Source organism: Chelonoidis abingdonii, chromosome 15 (genome assembly GCF_003597395.2).
Source record: "Chelonoidis abingdonii isolate Lonesome George chromosome 15, CheloAbing_2.0, whole genome shotgun sequence".
NCBI lineage: Eukaryota > Metazoa > Chordata > Testudines > Testudinidae > Chelonoidis > Chelonoidis abingdonii.
In genome coordinates, this window is record NC_133783.1 from 16,627,866 (window position 1) to 16,647,367 (window position 19,502).

The 19,502-nt window shown below is 42.9% G+C and overlaps 2 protein-coding genes across 5 annotated transcripts in view; both read right to left on the reverse strand.

Annotated features, from left to right (window-relative positions):
* FAM13C (family with sequence similarity 13 member C) overlaps positions 1–18,876 on the reverse strand; it is a 247,065-nt gene extending 228,189 nt beyond the window's left edge. For all 4 annotated transcript variants that reach the window (XM_075072582.1, XM_075072581.1, XM_075072580.1 and 1 more), the window contains exons 1-2: positions 18,702–18,876; positions 7,550–7,685 (exon numbers count right to left, since the gene is read on the reverse strand). In XM_075072582.1, the coding sequence (XP_074928683.1) occupies positions 7,550–7,685; positions 18,702–18,871 (306 nt within the window). In that variant the 5' untranslated portion in view covers positions 18,872–18,876. The remainder of the gene's footprint in view (positions 1–7,549; positions 7,686–18,701) is intronic.
* ANK3 (ankyrin 3) overlaps positions 16,976–19,502 on the reverse strand; it is a 548,067-nt gene continuing 545,540 nt past the window's right edge. Inside the window, exon 28 of the transcript XR_012657046.1 lies at positions 16,976–16,989. The gene's annotated coding sequence lies outside the window, so the exon portion shown is untranslated. The remainder of the gene's footprint in view (positions 16,990–19,502) is intronic.

Consider the following 19,502-nt stretch of genomic DNA (forward strand, 5'->3'; position numbering starts at 1 on the left):
CTCTGTTTTCTGTTTAAGTAGTCACTGATCCATGAGAGAAAACCTTCCCTCTTATCCCATGACTTGCTTAAGAACTTTTGGTGGGGGACCGTGTCAAAGGTTTTCTGAAAGTCCAAGTATACTATATTCGCTGGATCATCCTTGTCCACATGCTTGTTGACACCCTCAAAGCATTCTAACAGATAGGTGAGATAGATTTTCCTTGACAAAAGACATTTGATTCTTTCCCAACAGAGTGTGTTCATTTGTGTGACTGATAATTCTGTTCTTTATTATACACCACTACCTCGATATAATGCCGCCCGATATAACATGAATTCAGATATAACGCAGTAAAGCAGTGCTTCGGGGGGGCGGGAGAGAGCTGCGCACTCCGGTGGATCAAAGCAAGTTCAATATAACACGGTTTCACCTATAACATGGTAAGATTTTTTGGCTCCCAAGGACAGCTTTATATCGAGACAGAGGTGTAGTTTCAACCAATTTACCTGGTGCTGAAGTTAGGTATACTGGCCTGTAATCACCAAGATTGCTTCTGAGAACTCTAAGTTGAACAACAAAGACTGTGCCTGACTACATTTCAGAACATAAGGTTTGTTTTTTTTTAAGTTAAAAACAAAAAAACTACAGGAGAAGAGAGTGATATTTACCCATAAAACTGCAAAGTTAATTTTTGGACCAACTTTCACTTTTTTAATTTTTGTAATAAACACTGATAAAGTCCTGGGAAATCTTAAAATTAAAAATGAAAATGAAGGACCTCTATTTCTCAACCTTCTCTGCAGCACCAATAGCTACAATATAGCCCTTAATCTCTCCAAATTTGACTAAAATGTCTATATTCTAAGAAGTGCCGTTCAGAAATCTGTCCCCCAAAGGACAGACCTGCATAGGGATCTTTCATTCCCATTTTCTATCCGTGTTTTGTATCACCATTTAAGGACAGATACAAAAGTAGTCAGCCTAATTAGTTATTGGTCTGATGTATTTGATCAGTTTTGTAGTATTTTACTTACAAAATTACAAGATTCCATTTTGAACAATTTGCCCTTTTTGTGATTGGGAAATATACATGCTTATGAAGTGAAGCACATACTATGAAATGAAACCCAGTATCCAAGACTTCATGGGTTTTCCCCATTCTTGTTTCTCCCAGTGCAGTTTGCATCCGGATGTATTTCCCTCTCACTCTCCAACATCATGTTTTGAGTGGAGTGAATCCCAACAGTCCTCCTCAAGAGTGGGAGAGCACCTACATTAGTACTGATGGAGCAAATATAAATTTAGTTGGAGGATTTCAAGGAGTTTGGTGAGGGAAGGTGACAATCACCTTGCTCTTCAGCCCTGCCCCTTTCCAGAATGCGCATCCCCACCACACCGAATGGTCAACTGTAGGCTCCAGGGGCACAGTAGGAATAAATCCACAGAACTGGCACCTCCCCATGTCACACTCTCCCAGCAAGTATTGGCTGAGTTCCCCCCGCCCCTTTCCACCAAGAAAGAAAGAACAATTTAGGTATTAGTTTTTGTTTTAAATGTCCAAGCAAGACACCACATTCAGGTTATTATCTGAATCTCACTTGCACACGTTCAAGTATTATTTACCTGAAACATATTCCTACCTTAGAGAAACAAAACAAAACGACATCCTTACCCAATGCCCCACAGATCTGCATAAGCAAAGGACTTTTCCTCCATGTAGGTTTCACTGATACAGTCTCCCCTCCCCCAATGGTCTAAATGTTTTCCTTAACCTGAAATAAGTCAAAGAATGAACATATTAAGAAAGTCAATATATGAGAGAGAGAGAGAGAGAGAAATGTACTGTTCCCCTCTGAAACTGGATTGGAACACAAAGCTGCAGCTGATTCTGCAGCATGCAGGGAGACAGATGTACACAAAACAGTATTTCCTTTCCATTATCTCACACTGCATCCACTGCCTACTTGTACCTTCAAGTAACAAGAAACCCAGTGGGTTACATAACCAAAGTGACTCTCAAATACTGGCAAATTACTTCCTGCTACCACAAAAAAAAAAAAAATAATAATCCTGAGAGACTAGCTTGGCAAAAGAATTAATGCTGCTTTAGTGCCTCGTAAATTGAAGGAAGCCTCAGACAGATCTAAGATCCTCATGGGAGACACCAGATCCAATCTTCTGAAAGATCACCACCACCAGCACCTCCAGTGCAATTTCTGCAGCCTGGCCTAACACAGTCACAGTACCACCAAACCCTGAACACCCTGGTGCCTGGGCAATAGACAAAGAGAGAACTCTGTTCAGTTTAACAGGTATGGTTCTCAACCAAGCTTAGAGATGGAACTGGGCCAAAAAATCTGGATCCAGCTCAGGATCAAAACTTCCTTAAAATTCAGGACTTTTGTTTCTGGTGGTTTGGTTGAGGCAGAACACAAAATTGAGCAGTGTTAAATGATTCCTCATTTCAATTATGTTAATGAAGCTCTGAGAGGAATTTACTTTCCCTCCTACCTTCACAAAAATCATTGCCAGTTCAAGTAAGTCCCTTAACACCACATCAGCTGTCCCTATGAAAATATTGAGTGAGCTGCTTTGCAGCCCACTATGATGTATATTAACATTAATACAGAGGTTGTTCATTCAAGATCAGGATCTCTAGCCATTTAAACCAACAGAACATTCCTAATAGCTGTCAATAGGAATAACACTAAGGTCCTCTATTGAAGTCTAGAGACATAGGCAAAATGGTTTTGAGTCCAAGCTCCACAAATCCAATCCACTGGAAGATTGAGGTACTTTTTTAAAAGCCATTTTGTAGTTCAAGGAGTATTTAACTTACTATGGGACTGATGTGCAGCAGTATGCCAGATTTATTGTTGAAGCTTTTGCTTCATGGCCATTTTTGAGGTTTCGACATTTGTTTTGTTCTGCACTGGAAGGAAGAAACCTTTTGGACATTTTCATGAAATGGAATATCGTCAAAATGTCTGTTCTTGAATCAAGAAGCTCAGGTTTTCAGTCTCTGACCAGAGAGTTCCGGACCACAAAAAAGCCTTCCTGATAAAACTTTGTTGAAAGCAATAGATCCCTGTGGAACATTGTCAAAAATGTTCTGACCAGCTCTAATAATCAAATTCTCCTAAAAGGGATGAAAGTAGTTCTGGAATTGCTGCAGTGATGAGTGAGGTTTGACCAACGCAGCATGCAGTCCCCTCAACATTCAACTGTGCCAACATAGGATAAAGGACGCCAAACGTACATAAGAAGGAAGATAAGAGAAAAATGTGGACAGGAAACCTGTTACTAGTGCTGTAGACAGTCCCTGTAGTTGCTCCCTTTCCTTAACGCAGAGAAACTAGCACCACTGAAGACACACACGCAGGTCACATTTCTGTTCAGTTTTGTATTTGCCAGCTAGCCAAAGCAACTGATACTATTTTGGGGAGGAATCTCTGTGGCTGTTGTACAGAGAAGGGGAGAGCAAGCAAGCAAGTCTGTCTGGCAATTCACTTCTTCCTTTAGATTTGTAAGATGTTTTCTAGACAAATCAATGGCAGCAGTGGGTAGGAAAGAGATTTCAGTAAAATCTCACACCCACACAAAAAAGGGGGGGCGGTGGCAAAGGAGCATATCAAAGTGCTGTAGCAAGGTTGGGTTGGTAGCTACTCTACCTAGTGAAATTAAATGAATCTTGTCCGTCCCATGCAGCTAGTGATATGCTATGTGGTAAAACAAAGACATGGCTGGAAAAGCCTCAGGTTAAATAAACACTTAAGCGTCTAGCCTTTTTCTAAAATATTGTGAGGAAGAGGAAGTGACTTCTCAGTATCCCTGCAGTTTGTGAGTGTTAACAGAAGATTATAAAGTTCTGGCTTCCTACACTTAGTGCCCATGCAATCCAGGCAGCTCTTTGTAATGCAACAACATCACCATGACTGCAGGCAACGATAGTGAACAGAGAGGTCAGGGATGTTTAGTGGCACAAGCTACTACATTTTTTGTTTAAATTGGGTTATTTAAAGTTTCTTCAGGTTGCAAAAAATATTGTCACCTCTATGCATCAGTTCTTCAGAGCCAGTGGTGGGAGAGCACTCGGATTCACCTATCATTCCCTCCAATCCCAGATAGACCCAATGCCATGAGTTCCCTGGAACACTCGGTGGGAGTCTTTTGCCCATACAGAACTGCTCTGGAGGAAGGGTGTTATAGGGTTGGATAGCATACTTAAGTACTTTTCCATGCAAAGAGTGACAAGCCCTTTTTACTTATCTCAGGGTACGTCTACACTGCACGATTATTTCGAATTAGCTTAAACCGATATTACAAAACAGATCTAATAAAATCGGTTTAGCGCGTCCACAGTGGGATCCCGAAATCGATTGTTTGCGTCCATGGTCCAAAGCTACCATCGATTTCAGGAGCGGTGCACTGTGGGTAGCTGTTCCTCAGCTATCCCATAGTTCCCACTTCCGTGTTGAGAGCACAGTGCCTGATGGGGCAGAAAACACTGCCCCGGGTGGTGCTGGGTACAGCCTCACCCCTCCCTTTGTGAAGGCAGCAGACAACCCTTTGGCGCCTTTTTCGCGGAGTGCATTGAGCAAACGCCATAGCACAGCAATCTTTCCCTTTTTTTTTTCACGTGGTGGTGGGGGGAAATAAACTGAGGAGCTGTTCCCTGAACCACGCCAGACACTGTGTTTGAACCTACAGACATTGGGAGCTCAGCCAAGAATGCAAATAATTTTCAGAGACTGCTGTGGACTGTGGGATAGCTGGAGTCCTCAGTACCCCCTCCCTCCCTTCATGAGCGTCCATTTGAGTCTCTGGCTTCCCGTTACGCTTGTCACACAGCGCTGTGTATCCTGGAGTTTTTTATTCAAACGCTTTGGCATTTCGTGTTCTGTAACGGAGCTGGATACAACAGATTTGTCTCCCCATACAGCGATCAGACCTAGTATCTCCCGTACGGTCTATGCTGGAGCTCTTTTTCGATTTCAAACTGCATCGCCAGCCGTGCTGATCAGAGCTCCACGCTGGGCAAGCAGGAAATGTAATTCAAAAGTTCGCGGGGCTTTTCCTGTTTACCTGCCCGCTGCATCCGAGTTCAGATTGCTGTCCAGAGCGGTCAGTGCTGCACTCTGGGATGCCGCCCGGAGGCCAATAACGTCGATTTCCGTCCACATGAACCCTAATCCGAGTTATCACTATCGAATTTAGCGCTACTCCTCTCGTTTGGGAGGAGTTCCGAAATCGATTTAAGGAGCCGTTTAACTCGATATTAATGACGACGTCGTGTGAACGGATACAGCGTTAAATCGGTATATCGGCCATTAAACCGATTTAAAGTCGCAGTGTAGACCTGGCCTCAGATTCTTTATCAGGGCCTGGAGAAAGCTATGCCTGGAAATGTCTGTTAGGGAGTTCATTAAAACTTTATTAATATAGATATGTAAAGAGACACTAACAGCATCACCTTGAACGGACAAGCCCCTTCCCCACACCACCCCTTCTTTTGGTGTAAACCGCTAAGTGCTGATATAAATATGAGAGTAACTGGTGTAAGGCAAGAGTCTGCATTAGAATCCTTCCTGCAAGAAAAGGTATAAAAATTAAGTTCCATTCCAAGGAAAGTGCCTGGTTTGCTGATTAGTGTTTTGATGAAACCTCTGTATGGACCTTTACTGGGTTTGGTTTTATGTCCAAAGAACTTTAAGGAGTTATTACTTAGACAAATAATATATGAAGGGATGCCTATCCAAAACTCTACGTGCTCCTGCCATAAGTTATGAGAACAAAATTAGATCACCCACAGAACAAACTCTGTCCAGCCCCAACACGCACAGTTTCTTTGAGATGCTCACCTCAGACAAAGTAAGATAACCCTATAGCTGTGCCCTATTTCAGGGATTCATTAAAGAACTTAAAAGGATCTTTCAGTGAACCTACTTCCCTGTCATCACAATCCCAGACAGAATGAAGTGACTGCTAGACATTTTAGAGATGGGGGGCAAAAGAGGGAATTAACTTTCAAAGCAAAAGTGCTGCCTTTTATAGTGCCTCTATTTCTCATGTGTTTTCACTGCAGATTTGCATTGATTGCTGGCACTTCCTATCTTCTTGAAACTTTTGGTTGGTAGAAGCAGACAACTACGCAGCTATTACCTAATACTGCATCCCGTACACAATCACGCAGGAACTCCCAACTGTAGCTGATTAAATGAAACATGTAAATAAGGGCTACTTTCAGGAAGTTTAGCAGGATCAGACTGGGTCCTAAGAGTACTACATGTTGGACTGCAACAATTCTATTTTGAGGTATTAAGACTCATGTCCTACTGCATCTGAACATGTTGTTATTCACCTTTCCTTTGTACCCAGCAAGTAATTAACATGCCCCATGACATTATTCCCAGACAGATAGTTCCAGAGAGTTAGTGCTTTCAGTGCTGAGATCAGGGGCAGCTCTAGGAATTTTGCTGCCCCAAGCACGGCAGGCAGACTGCCTTCCGCGGCTTGCCTGCGGACAGTCCGCTGGTCCCACAGCTTCGGCGGACCTCCCGCAGGCGTGCCTGGGGCCTGGAGCTGCCCCGGCTGAGATGGACTGTACAATACATGTGACAAATGATGTAAATCTTAGCTTCAGAGTAAAAGTCCACTAGGTTTCCCTGCTCCAGCCCTCCCTCCGCTCCCATTGCTCAATACCAGCAGTGGCTGGAGCTGGAGCTCAGGAAAGTGAGGAATCCCTAGCAGTGCCTAGAAGAGCCTGGCACAATGTAGACATCTTGCATAGCACCTCTCTCAGAGTGTGGCATATTTTACATTGCTAGATTTAGTCATAATCTGCAAAAACCCTGGTAAACCTGTTCAGAGTAGCCAGATATGTTATACTGTATAGTAATTGCATGATTTAACATTAGGTTGAGACCCACTTAAGATATGAACCTAGATCTCACCATTATGTTAACCCCTTGGGCTACTTTGCTCTCCTAGAATGGATTTTTAAAAAGATCTATATTGAACAGCAACAATACATAATGGAAGGAACTTGAAAAAATACCCACACAGACTAGTACTATTATAGAAGGAAAATCATCCATACTAAGTGCAAAATCATAACTGTTTTGACAAACAAAATGCAACAAGGAGACATTGAAGAACCAACGTTATTCTATAGCAGTGCATGCCTAAGGACAGAAAAAGTGAGTCTTTACTCAATAGCTTCTAAAATGGCATTTTTACCATTCTGCCTTTGCATGTCATCACTATATAGGAGATAAATGAAAAGAGTTACCTACAAAAATTCTGAGGGCAAGGAAATGTGGCTATAGGATATTTCAAGTAGAAAAATGTGGTGATTTTATTCTTGACCTTTAACTCTCATTTACATTCTTTAGAAAACAAACATATAAAGTCTCCCTTGTACATTAGATATGCAACTGATACTCACTCTGTCAGGGTATAGCTATAGTGATTTATTACTGCTTGAGTATACAAACCTAAGGATAGAAATACATTACGACCTAATGAAGCACCTTTTATTATCTGTTGGAATCAATCATCTTCTTACCTCAGTGTTGTCTGCTTGTGTCAGTGAGAAATGGCTGTCAAAGTCTGCAAATAGCATCTCATGGTTCTGGAGCAAATACAGCAGGAGTGCATTACAAAGCATTTGTTTTTCATGAGCCAAAGGACTGAAAGGAATTCTAAACAAGAGAAAAGTAAATAGATTAAGTTTAGTGGTGCTCAGACTATGATCCATTGATCAGTTAGCCACAAATCCCTTTCTTGTGGTCCGGAGAATTTTTCAAAGCAAGTAGTTTTATCCAGTTCTCCAACATATTCTAGGACATGATCTCAATTAAAAAGCTCTTGGTGACAAGGACTATATTTTCATTATAGGCATGTATATGCCTAGCATAAAGTGGCCCTGATCCTCAATTGGTGGCCTTTATGCACTGCAGTATATGGAAAAGTAGTTGGAACCTGATAGCATGGGCCTGGCACTGACTAACTTGCTCATGAAAATATTTTTTAAAGGACACAATTTGGAGAGCCACCACCACCACTGGGCTTTTAATATTTTAAAAAGTGATTTCAGATTTGCTCACTAAGGCAAACTCAGATTACACATCTTTCTGTGAGGGTCCAAAGGATAACAGCCCCATGCAATCTTGTCACATCATACTTAACTACCAGGGAAACACCATAATGCAGGACACAGTCTAAAAGTGGCATGAGGAAAAAAAAATGTTCCAATGAAGTCTCTGAAGCTGCATTATATTAATAATGGATGTAATAAAGTTATAATTAAACATAATGGAAACATGCAGAAATTCCTGTAAACAGTATTATATTTTTTCAAGTAGTATTTAAACTTCTACTTTATCTACAAGTAGATAATTCTCTGAATCATTTAACTGAAATCAAGGGATTCATTAGTGGCATGGTAATTTTGTTTCCCGAAGGAACTATACATTTTTCCCCATAAAATATTTGAGACGGTATGGGCATTTACATAAGCACTAGAGCCAAATTCAGCTTCATGCACTGTGCTAAACCAACTCCTGATTCCACTAAATATTAATATTTAAACACAAAATTCATAAGCTCTTGGGAATTAAGTACAAATACACACATCACTCTTCTGTTTGGCAAACCAGACAGCACATTTATTATTCAAATGTGATTTAAACATCCAAATGTACATATTGAGGCTTAGTTCCAGTTGTAGAACTGATAAATGAAATTGTTTTTAATTGTTCACTTTATTAATGTAACTTCTGTTCACCATTCACTACACTTGCCTGCATTGTAACTTCTGTTCACTGTTTGCCATATTGTAATTCAAACCCCATTTTAAAACGCTCACTCCATTTTGTAAAAGCTTCCTCCAACCTTCATTTTTGCAAACCCTGCTGTAATCTTATTAGTTAGTTTAGATGTGTGAATGAGGCATGTATGGATGATAAAATCAACCTCCAGCCCCAGCCTGTCCTGATGAGGTGAAGTTCAACTACCAACGGCTGAAGACCTAGACAACAGTGAAACAAAGTAAAAAGCATCCACCCTAAAAAGAAAAGGACAAAAGAACAACAGAAGGAAGATCAAAGCCAGGTTCAAGGCTGAAAGTCACGCCTGCAATTGACGGGTGATCAATCCAAACCCAAAGGCAGCGTGACACACCAAGACCTATAGACTTTGAATCCAAACTAAAAGCCTGTAAAAAAGAAGGGTGAGATAAGAGACTTTGGGTAACATTCTGCTGCCAACATGGAGCCAGCCACCTGCTGATTAATTTAACAACAGCAGAATGAAGCAACTCCCATGAACTAACATAGGGAAAAATCCCTATAAAGCTGGACTCTGAAGACTGAGGACTTTGAGTCTATGGTTCTGCTGCCAGCCTCCAGGAGCATCAGGTGCACCTGACCCGGACTCGGCTCCACTCTTGTGTACAGAGTACCTGGCCAGTATTCTGTCACAAGCAACTTTAGGCTGGTAACTATAATATCTACACAGAACTTGTATGAATGATTTTGTGAATGGAGATATATATATATATAAAATCATAGGAATAAGTAACCAAACAACATTGTTTGCTGTTATCTTTTATTTTATTATGGTATTTACAATAAACGTGACAAATGTCTTGTCCCCTTTAAAATCTTGCTAGTTTTTATTGGTATAACACAGTGTCCTAATTCCTGTCTACCTGTGGTAAAACTCCCCTTGAACTCTGAGAACTTGGTCTTAGAAAAACTTCAGGATTGAATAACGATGGCCGTATGGGTTTGAGGGGGAACCCATTATCTCTCACTGTCAGGACATTGCCGTGCTTCAGTTTCCTCACTCTGGCCAGTTTAGCCCTCTGGCCAAACTAAACCCCTCCCCTTCCAGAGGGCGGGGGAGGCCAAAAGATGGCAGACAAGCCAAAAATACCTGAGACAAAGAAGTCTTTCACCCAGGTCCTCAGTGCCTGGGCCACATTCTTCTCTGCAGATTCTGAGGGCTCAAAGTCCATCCAAGCACCAAAATCTTCACACACTGGGGTGGAGCTCAGGACACGCAAGCAGCCCTCCACACAGAACATACTCCTGTCCAGACTTAGGCCAGGTTTACACTACAGCTGCTACAACAGCAGCAGCACCAGGGCCGGCTTTAGCAACTATGGGGCCCGATTCCTTGGGGGCAGCGCTTGTACTCATAGGGCGGCGCACCCAGTCTTCAGCAGCACTTCAGATTGCCGATCGGGAGAGCAGGGCCATGGGACTTGCCATGCTCCGGCCAGCGCTCCGGTCAGGGAAGCGGAGCCGCCAAAGACCCCGGCGAAGCTGACCACTGCCAGGGTGAGTAAAAAATATTTAAAAGGCGCCTCAGGCACGGGGCCCGATTCTGGGGAATCGGGAGAATCGGCCTAAAGCCAGCCCTGAGCAGCACAGTAGCATACTTAACCCTTCCATCAACACAGAAAGTTTTTCCAATCACTGTCAACAGGTGCTAACTAAGTTGATGGAAGAATTCGAGCTACGTCTATACCGGGGTTAGACTGGCCTAACTACAGTGCTCAAGATGCAAAATTTTTCACAGCTCTGAGCGACATAGCTAAGTTGATATAATTTTTAATAGTATAGACCAGATCTTACGCTCCTGCTTGCCTCGAGTACGTATCCAAAGTCCATACCAGGCTGTTGCTATTAGTGCATAAACATGCCCTCCCAAACTTCTTTCCACAGCCTATCCTATGCCAGTTCCTTAGCTAGGAGCCCCAACACCAATTTTGTCCAGGTCCTTCATATACAGAGAGGAGAAAAAAGGTGGAATGAATACAGGCTGTATCAGGACACCTTGTTCTCTGGACAGTCCATTTGTCCAGACAGTCCCCACAGGCTATAGGAATTACAATACTCTGTTCTGGGCTGAACCAGGAACAGATCAGAGTTGGGCTTTGAACTCTTCCTAAAAGGCCAGGTTGGACCGTGAAGGGGTCCACATTTGCAAGTTTGGGGAGTGGGGGATTTTGAGACTAGAATTTAGTTTGGCCATTCTACAAAGATTAATTGAAAATATGAATCTTGGTTCAGGTCTGCAGTTCAAACCCTAAAATTCATGGAAAATATTGATTTAGCTCTAATTTTTAAGTAGCTTAAGAACAAAATACTCCTTTTCAGATATTGCTGCTGAGTAGTGTAGCCACCACACACCTGCAAATTTTCATGTATTTTAAGAAGAATCTAGTTAACAAATTAGATCCAGGAACATATTCCTAGAGACAATACAACTATTGTAAAGTTGTTCTATTGAGTAAACAGGATTAAGAATCTCCCTTGGCCTTAGACTTTAAAAAAACAAAACAACCAAAAAAAACTATCAATTTGTGTTGAAGACAAATGATGTTAGGAGGAGATCACCACTACAATGTATAGTTTGGAGTAATTAAAAAGGGATCAGTGGGAATCATTAAAGATTGTTTTATCACAAATTAAATATGTGGTATTGAACCCACAGTCATTACATTTACCAAGCCCCGTGCCTTATCAGCCCAGCAAGCTAGAAGTGGTGCTAAGCTAGCGAGCGTGTGGAGATCTGTGCCTGGATATCAAGCCAAAAATTAAAAGGGTACTAAACTGGTAATTTTACAGCTAGAACTGATCCAAATACCTTCCATCCCAGTTTCACTGGGACTACTTTTTCCTCTGTGAGGGTCTTCTTTTCTACAGCACCCTCATCTCACTCTCCTTCTCCCACACTCAGCTTCCAAACTGCCTGGGGGTCTGTCAGTCCCTTCTGCCTCCAATGAATAGCATAGGTTGCTATAGCTCCTCAGGGGCTGGCAGCATAGGGGAAACTCAAATCCATCCTCCATTATGAGTTCCCAGTCCTGGGGACCCTAAACTACTGGTCTCTTCCACCTCATAATTCAAGCTAAGAACATAGTAGCCAGACTGGATTGGCCCAATAAGCCATCTAGCCCAGTATCCTGTCTTCTGACAGTGGACAATGCCACGTGCTTTGGAAGAAATGAACAGAACAGGGAATCATTGAGTGATCCATGCCCCGTCACCCACTCCCAACAGAGGGGACACCCCAGAGCATGAGGTTGCATCCTTGATCATCCTAGCTAATAGCTATTGATAGCTAAGTCCATGGAAGATAGGTCCAATTCTTTTTTGAACCCCTTTATAGTTTCGGCCTTCACAACCGTCCCTGGCAAGGAGAACCACAGGTTGACAGTGTGTTGTGTGAAGAAGTACTTGTGTTTGTTTGTTTTAAAGCTGCTGCCTATTAATTTCGTTAAGTGACCCCTGATTCTTGTGTTATGGGAGGGGTAAATAACACTTCCTTATTACTTTCTCTATACCATTCATGATTTTATAGACCTTTGTCATATCCCTCACCCCTTATTTGTCTCTTTTCCAAGCTGAAAAGTTCCAGTCTTTTTAATCTCTCCTTGTGCAGAAACTGTTCCGTGCACTTATTTTTGTTGCCCCATCTCAAAAGAGAGAGAGAGAAGGGCAACCAGAACTGCATACAGTAGTCAAGCTGTGGGTGTACCATGGATTTATACAGTGTCATATTTTCTGTCTTATCAATCCCTTTCCTAATGGTTCCTAACATCGTTTGCTCAAGATGTAAGAGCAGTCCAAAAAGGTTGCCTTTTTAGAGAACTGTACACAATGAATCCAAGATCTCTCTTGAATGGTAACTTCTAATTTAGATAAGATGTCATTGTGTAAGTATAGTGGGGATTATGTTTTCCAATTTGAATTACTTTGCATCTATAAACAGTGATGTTCATATGCCATTTTGTTGCCTACTCACTCAGTTTTCTGATATCTCTTTGTAATTCTTTGCAATCTGCTTTGGACTTAACTATCTTGAGTAATTTTCTAGCATCTGCAAATTTTTCCAGCTGTTTGCCCCCTTTTCCAAATAATGAATATGTTGAACACCACTAGTCCTAGTACAGATCTCTGGAGGACACTACTATTTATCTCTCTCCTTTCTGAAAATGACTATTTATTCCTACCCTTTGTTTCCCATCTTTTAACCAGTTACTGATCCATGAGAGGACCCCAGGACTGCTTACCTGCTTAAAAGCCCTTTTTGAGGGATCTTGTCAAAGGCTGTCTGAAAGCTGACTTGCTTCTTTCCAGGGCTTCTTCCTGTATTCCCCCTCTCCTGCTCTTTATAGAGCACTGACATCCAGCTCTCCTCTCCCCACACTTTGCTTAGAATCGCATGCCCTCCTCCCGCCATATGACTTGATAATTCATTCACTCCACTGGAAAAGCAATCTAAGCATGGCCCACAGGCATCTGAGTCACAGTGGCTGGGTACCTAAAGCCCAGCAGGGTCCTGTACTAGGTATTTCCCCACCCCTCTCATGTGCAACTACTGATCTGGTAGGTTTTTTTAAGTATATACCTAAACCCTCACACAATAGCTGGGGCTGAAGGAGACAGCAGCCTCCCTTATAACTTGAGTCTGCTGGTTAGCACACTCACACAGACTGTGGAAGACTTAGGTTCAAACTCTTCCCCCCCCCCCCCGCCCCAAAGCAGCAATTTGAACATAGCCTTCCCCCTACTCAAGCAAGGGCTCTAGCCTCCAGGATGTGTACAGTGTGGAGTGATCCTCTCCTATGGAAGCTCATCCAGTGAGTCAGTGACATGTATCTACCCGTTGGGCTAGAGAACAGGTGAGAATGAGTCCATAGCCCAGTGGTTAGGGCACTCTCCTGTAAGGTGGTAAACCCAAGTCCACATCCTTGGTCACATTATGCAGAGGAAGGAGTTGAATGCATTTCCCACAACCTGGGCAAGTACCCTTACTACTAGGCAAGAGATTATAAGGAAGGTGTTTGCCACCATCTCCCACACTGGTGGCTCTTGGAAAAGTGGTTTAGGATTAAGTCCCTGACAGTGGTGGGGCTTAGGTATTTGCAAGAGATGAATTTAGCAATTCCCCTCTGATCGTGCTGGCTTTTGGAGATCCCATTGTTAGATCCCCACACCCCAAACATGTATTGTTGGAGAAATCTGTGCACTTAACTCAGGGACATGCATTTCATGGGGTGTCAAGGCCCCTAGCAGTTCTGCAGGGGATCTGGTCCCTAAGTATTTTTGAAAATGCTGCCAGGTGCCCATCTTCAGCTAAAGGTGACTAAAATACCTTTAAAAACTAATGAACTAAAGAAAAACAGGGAAAAGCATCCAATATACTAATACCAATGAAACATTGAAATTTGCTGGAGGAGAAGGTTGCATTTAGTTTTTTCCAATCAATAAAAAAAATTCCTATGAAGAACAGTTGGTATTTCATTGAACCAGCTCTATTATTCGTATAGCACCAGTGTATCTTCTGCTTTATTGATAGCAAGAGAAGATCCAGGCCTAAAGAGCTTTCAATCCAAGACAGCCCCTGTGCAAAGCAAATAATGCAACAGCAAGCAGAGGGATAAAGCTTGGAGAGTCACACAGCTTGAGTTATTTTCCTGTTAGTTTTCATTGTGAGATGGTAGTTTCCACTCCCTTAGGGGGAAAAGGACAAGGATTTATAGGCCTCTTGAAGGAAGGCATTTTAGAGGAGGACTGGGAGGAGAAGATGGGGCTATGCAGGTGGTTCCAAGCATAGGGAACTTCATAGAAATAAGTAAGCAGAGGGAAGAGCAGGATAGTTGAAGGGAGAGATAAGCAGAAGCTAAGCAGGGGCCATAAAGCAAGGGGAAAAAGGTGCTTAAGTCAAGTGCAGCAAGCTAAGGAAAAGTCAATGGAGAACACCAAACAGGGTCCAGACCTTGTTAGAGAAAAAAAGATAGGCCAGTCTTGCTGTCAATGTTCCTCCCCCACCTCCTTTAGGGTACAGTTGTGGGGACCTGTATGGACACTTCTAAGCTTAATTACTAGCTTAGATCTGGTAACACTGCCACCATCTAGAAATTTCAGTGTCTGGAACACTTCCTGTCCTCCCAAAACTGCCCTCCCTGGGCAGCCTTGAGAGACTTCTTCACCAAGTTCCTGATGAACACCTATCCAACCCCTCGGATCTTAACATAAGGAGAATTTAACCATCCCCCCCCACTCCTTTCCCCCACCAAATTCCTGGTGAGTCCAGATCCAATCCCCTTGGATCTTAAAACAAGGAGAATTTAACCATCCAGCCTCCTTTCCCCCACCAATCCCTGGTGAGTCCAGATCCAATCCCCTTGGATCTTAAAACAAGGAAAAATCAATGAGGTTCTTAAAAAGAAAGGTAAAAATCATCTCTGAAAAATCAGGATGGAAAATACTTTACAGGGTAATCAGATTCNTCCCTCTTAGTCCCAAGAGCGAACAACCCCCAAAACAAGGAGCACAAACAAAAGATTTTCCCCCACCAAGATTTGAAAATATCTTGTCCCCTTACTGGTCCTCTGGTCACGTGTCAGCCAGGTTTACTGAGCTTCTTAACCCTTTACAGGTAAAAGAGGCATTAACCCTTAACTATCTGTTTATGACACTTGCAAAAGCATTACATGCATTTTTGCAAAAACTATTGTGTACCAAGTGAAAGGAAGCAGGAGAAAGTGAGTGCAGATGGCCAGAGGGGAGAAGTTTTTAGTAGCTGACATGTGGACCACACAGTAGTGAAAACAAATTTTGTGGTTCACTCAGATCAGTAAATATTAATCTAAACAAACTCAAGATCTCTTTGCTATACCAAATTGAATTAGTGTCAGTTTTCCAGAAACTTGATTGGCTGACAGTCTATAAAACAGTTGGGGAGAACACTAACGGTCAAGCCTTAATGTTACTCAGAAAATTATATGGAGAATAGAGTGTGGTTTCTAATTCCCTGCCATCCCCAAAACAACTAGGATCTCATCTGCCAAACCAGGGAGTACCATTTTAAAAATCACTCTGAACAGCAGGACCTCAACTGGCTTCCTCAGAAGCTTTTTCTCCTCCCTCCCATCCCCCCAGAGAAAGCTGGGCCTGAGACTTCCCAGAATTCCTAGTGCTGTAGCTCATAAACCACTAAGGTAGGTATCCTAGCAACCTTACACTTAGATACCCCATGGTGACTAATGCTTAGCTCTGGTCTACACTAGAAGTTTAGGTCAAATTTAGGCATTAAATCAATCTAACCCTGCACCCATCCACACAATGAAGCCATTTTTGTCAATTTAAAGGGCTCTTAAAATAGATTTCTATATTCCTCCCTGAAAAAGGGATTAGCACTGAAATTGACCCTGCTGGGTCGAACTTGGGGTAGCGTGGATGCAATTTGATGGTATTGGCCTCTGGGAGCTATCCTGGAGTGCTCCATTGTGACCACTCTGGACAGCACTTAACTCAGATGCACTGACCAGGTAGACAGGAAAAGCCCCATGAACTTTTGAATTTCATTTCTTGTTTGGCCAGTATAGCAAGCTGATCAGCACAATAACCATGGAGTCCCAGAATCGCAAAAGAACAAATCCATGCTATCCGAACTCCATTCCAAAAGATGAAATGCCAGAATATTTGGGGGGGGGGGGGGAGAACACACACACACACACACCAAAACAAAACTCCAAGGGCATGAAGGACAGAGGTTGTAACAGGAACCTGCAGCATTGCTGCATGAAGCCTACTAAAGAACCAGAGAGGCAAACATCCACTCCAGGTCAGAGCCCCAGACATCCCGCAGAAATGATGAACTGCATGCCATTTTAGGAGATGCTCCTACAACTACCCCACCCTTGTGCTTCCCTTCTCCTCCACCCCTCCTGGGCTACCTTGGTACTTATCCCCCCATTTGTGTGACGAATTAATAAAGAATGCATGAATTTGAAACAATGACTTTATTGCTTCTGCAAGCGGTGATCAAAGGGGGGGGTGGGGAGGGTAGTTGGCTTACAGTGAAGAAGAGTGAACCAAGGGAGCAGGTTTTCATCAAGGAGAAAAAAAAAAAAAAAAAAAAAAAAAAAAAAAAAAGCTTTCACGCTGTAGCCTGGCCAGTCATGAAACTAGTTTTCATACTTCTCTGATGAACAGCACACCCTGCAGTGCTCTAACCACCCTGGTGTCTGGCTATGCATAATCAGCGGCCAAGTGATTTGCCTCAACCCCCCACCCCACCATAAACATCTCCCCTTTACTGTCACAGATATTGTGGCGCACACAGCAAGCAGTAATAACTATGGGAATATTGGTTTTGCTGAGGTCTAACCGAGTCAGTAAATGGTGCCAGTGAGCTTTTAAACATCCAAAGGCACTTTCTACCACCATTATGCATTTGCTCAGCCTATAGTTGAACTGCTCCTTACTATTGTCCAAGCTTCATGAGCCGTGGAAGCAAGGGGTAGGCGTGACCACACGACGCTGCTGACTGAGAGAGCAGCCTAAGGCAGAAGCCTCCAGCTGGCATGATATTCCAGGCAGGACTGAATCTCCATTAGATGAAACTTAAAGAGAATGACCTGAGGAGTCATTCCCATTTTTGTCCAGGCGCCCCCACCAACCTAACTGCGTCAGCCAGGAGCACCCACAGGACAACGATGGCGACTAGCAGTCGTATTGTATCGTTTGCTGTCCACAAGGCAAGGCAAGAGGATGCTGCTGCGTAGCACTGCAGTACTGCATCTGCCAGCAGCACCCAGGAGACATACAGTGACAGTGAGCTGAGCAGGCACCATGCTTGCTGTAGTATGTTGTCTGCACAGGTAACCCAGGAAAAAGAGGCGAGAAATTATTTTTTGCCCTTGCTTTCACTTGCAACAATGTTGTTGCCCCATTGGAGTGCAACCCAGAATTCCAGTGGGCGGCAGAGATCGCGGGAACTGTGGGATAGCTACCACAGTGCAATGCTCCGAAAGTCGATGCTAGCCTCAGAACTTTGGATGCACACCGCCGACATAATGCGCTTAGTAAGGACACACACAATCGACTGTATCAAAATCGATTTCTAAAAAAAAAAAAAAAAAAGCCAACTTAATTTCGTAGTGTAGACATACCCATTGTTTGTTAGGGAACCAACTACAGGTTCCTTAACTACAGTACTAAGGTTTCTGGGATGTCAACACCCGCTGCTTTTAAATTAGCAGCCTGAGTCTGTGGGTTTCTCCACCTCTGCTGCCCTCAGAGGGGTGAGAGGTCTAGCTATTTCCTGCTACCTCTGAAGACTTTTGGGATTAGAAGAAGAGGGGGAAAATGAACCCTTAATGAGTAGCCACCCTGAAGCTGCAAGATGGCTGGTGCCACTAGGGTGACCAGACAGCAAATGTAAAAATCGGGATGGAGGGGTAATAGGAGCCTATATAAGAAAAGAAAAAAAGACCCCAAAAATCAGGACATCTGGTCACCCTAGGTGCCATCTATAGAAAGAGGGGAACTTCCAGCACCCAGGAGGGCACTGGAGAGGTGGAGTAGGCCACTAACCCCAACCTGAGAACAACCCAGCGCCTAAGAACAAGGAGGCAAATAAAGAGTGCCCATCCTGGGCAGAGTAAAGCCAGATCAGCTGATTCTTTGCATCTGCCTTGATCAGCAGCACAGGTCCATTCAGATTTTGGGATGGGCATGGGCTTCTATATCAACATTCTGTATAGCTCTGCTTCTTTCATTCATTCCCCAGTGTACAACAAGCTCTTTCGTCAATATTCCAGCTCGTCTCTGATTACTGCTGTTATTTTTAAGGGAGGGATCCAGGATTACAAGCCAAAACAACTGTAAAATAAATCTAAATAAAATACTTACCGGAAAAGGGTGGGCCCAAATACAATGGCAAGGTTTTCCAAGGTCATGTGGTTCATTTCACTGTGTGATGCCACCTTCAACAGAAAGGTAGAGAGGAACTGGAAAAAGTTGTAGTGGGCCTTGGGAAAGCTGCTTAATAACCTTTTCAGACATTGTGTACGCTCAGCCATGTGGTTCTTATTATCTGTGAAGAATTAAGTTTTAATTCAGTTACTAACAGATGGGTATGCTAAGCATCCAGCAAGTTTTACTACACAATTTACTTTATTGTAAAGATACCTCCTCTCTTCTCACCTCCAGAAAAGGAGACACTAAGGGCTGGGGGGAAGAACATAGGCCAAAAGCCAGTGATTTTTAGACTAATCCTCTAATTATTTCACATCTTAGCTTTAAAACTACAAACATTTCCCTAGGTACTGGAATTTCCTATGGAACGCTCTAGGTCTTTGGACTCTATCCTATGTGTGTGTGACCATTTCTTGCCAGGAGAGGAGGAAAATGTAGTTTTTCCTTGTTATTTCTAGCAGAGAGTGCAAGACATTACCAACTGGCTATATGATAACCAAGACATTATGGAAAAAGCTGTGGGAGGATTGTCAGCTGTGACTCTTGCTGGAGATTTGGCACATGCCGTGTGACTCATGCTAAGAGAAGGCTGGGAAATTTTATCCTTTCAGCACCACATCAGTCTTCGTTTTCCTACTAATTGGTAACATTTACAGTTTCAGGGCATTTTTGCACTATAAATATAGTACTGTAGCTACAGAAGAGAGGTTTAAAATTCCAAGTCCAGGGACATTG